This window comes from Galeopterus variegatus, unplaced genomic scaffold (genome assembly GCF_000696425.1).
Source record: "Galeopterus variegatus unplaced genomic scaffold, G_variegatus-3.0.2 Scaffold79415, whole genome shotgun sequence".
Taxonomy (NCBI): domain Eukaryota; kingdom Metazoa; phylum Chordata; class Mammalia; order Dermoptera; family Cynocephalidae; genus Galeopterus; species Galeopterus variegatus.
This window is the reverse complement of record NW_007805526.1, coordinates 1-1,078: the sequence shown is the minus strand read 5'-3', so window position 1 is coordinate 1,078 and position 1,078 is coordinate 1. Positions and strand designations below refer to the sequence as shown.

At 55.7% G+C, this 1,078-nt stretch overlaps 1 protein-coding gene across 1 annotated transcript; it reads right to left on the bottom strand.

The window, feature by feature from the left end:
* Window positions 1-10: 10 nt before the first annotated feature.
* LOC103584685 (valine--tRNA ligase, mitochondrial-like) lies at window positions 11-956 on the bottom strand (the record flags this gene model as incomplete). The annotated part of the gene is made up of 3 exons (XM_008565594.1): window positions 435-956; window positions 227-308; window positions 11-111 (listed from the first exon to the last, which is right to left on the bottom strand). Coding segments are annotated over exons 1-3 (384 nt in total), but the record flags the coding sequence as incomplete, so codon positions are not given.
* Window positions 957-1,078: the final 122 nt, after the last annotated feature.

Genomic DNA, 1,078 nt, shown 5'->3' with positions numbered 1-1,078 from the left:
AGGTACTAACCTGATATTCTGGTTTGAAAAAACCCTCTCGCACCCACCACGGGTACCAGGCAGCTTCAACATATCGGGGGCTGTATGCAGGAGGCAGGGGCCCAGAGACATCTGTGGAGATGGCAGAGAGCTCCACTAACTACCAAACTTTGTTCCCAGGCTGCATTTCACAAACCAAATGGGCAACAAAAACGTGACAGAAAAGGCCTTCAAGTTCTCTAGTTACCTTTCTTTTCACCAGGTTCTGTAGGGATTTCATACAATATTATCTCCTTAGGACTCCAGGCCTTACTAGATTCTGCAAGGGACTGCAAGGAGGGAGGAGGATGGGATGCAATTAATAGAATATCCCAGCCATCTGGATTCCAGCCCGAGTTTCCTCCAGCCCCCTCCCAAGCCTTAGCGACCCAAGGACAAGCTGTCCGGCTCCTAACCTTGCTCTTCCCGGCTATTCCAGCCTTCAGCGCCGCCTGCTTCTCTCGCAGGCGCTTCTGTTTGGCTTCTCGGTTCCTCCGGGAGATGGGAGATCCATAGGGCTCTGGCTGTGTAGAAAGGGGATGGGACCTGGGGAGGCTCCGTGAGGACCTCAGCCCCCAAAGTGGTGGTCGAAAAGAGGCCAGAGTCAAATGAGGCATCAGGAGTGTTTGGAAAGGGACCCAGATCTGTTCCGGACAGAGAGCACATTAGGAGGATATGGGGGTTGGGGAGAGTCACACCCCCTAAAATCACTCCCCTTATTCCTTATTCCCTGCCTCCTACTATCCTTGGTCTGTGTTAAGGGTCTATCCCTTCCCACACGACCCTTCCTCCTTGAGGACTGGAGTGCTTGATGTCAATGGGGAAGAAACCCTGGAGCCACAAAGACCAGGGCTCTTCTGGAGCAGCGTAGGAGTCGCTGACACTCAGCCTAGGCATCTACGACTCGGCTGTGACACACGGACGGGAGAGGCCTCGAGGACTGAGGACGATGCTGCGCACCCGCGCTCCTAAAAGCCAGCAAGCAGTTCCTCAGGGTCCCTGCGATCTCCGCCTGCCCACACGCCGCCCGCAGTGCCGCCAGCCCTGCGCGGCCCGACCT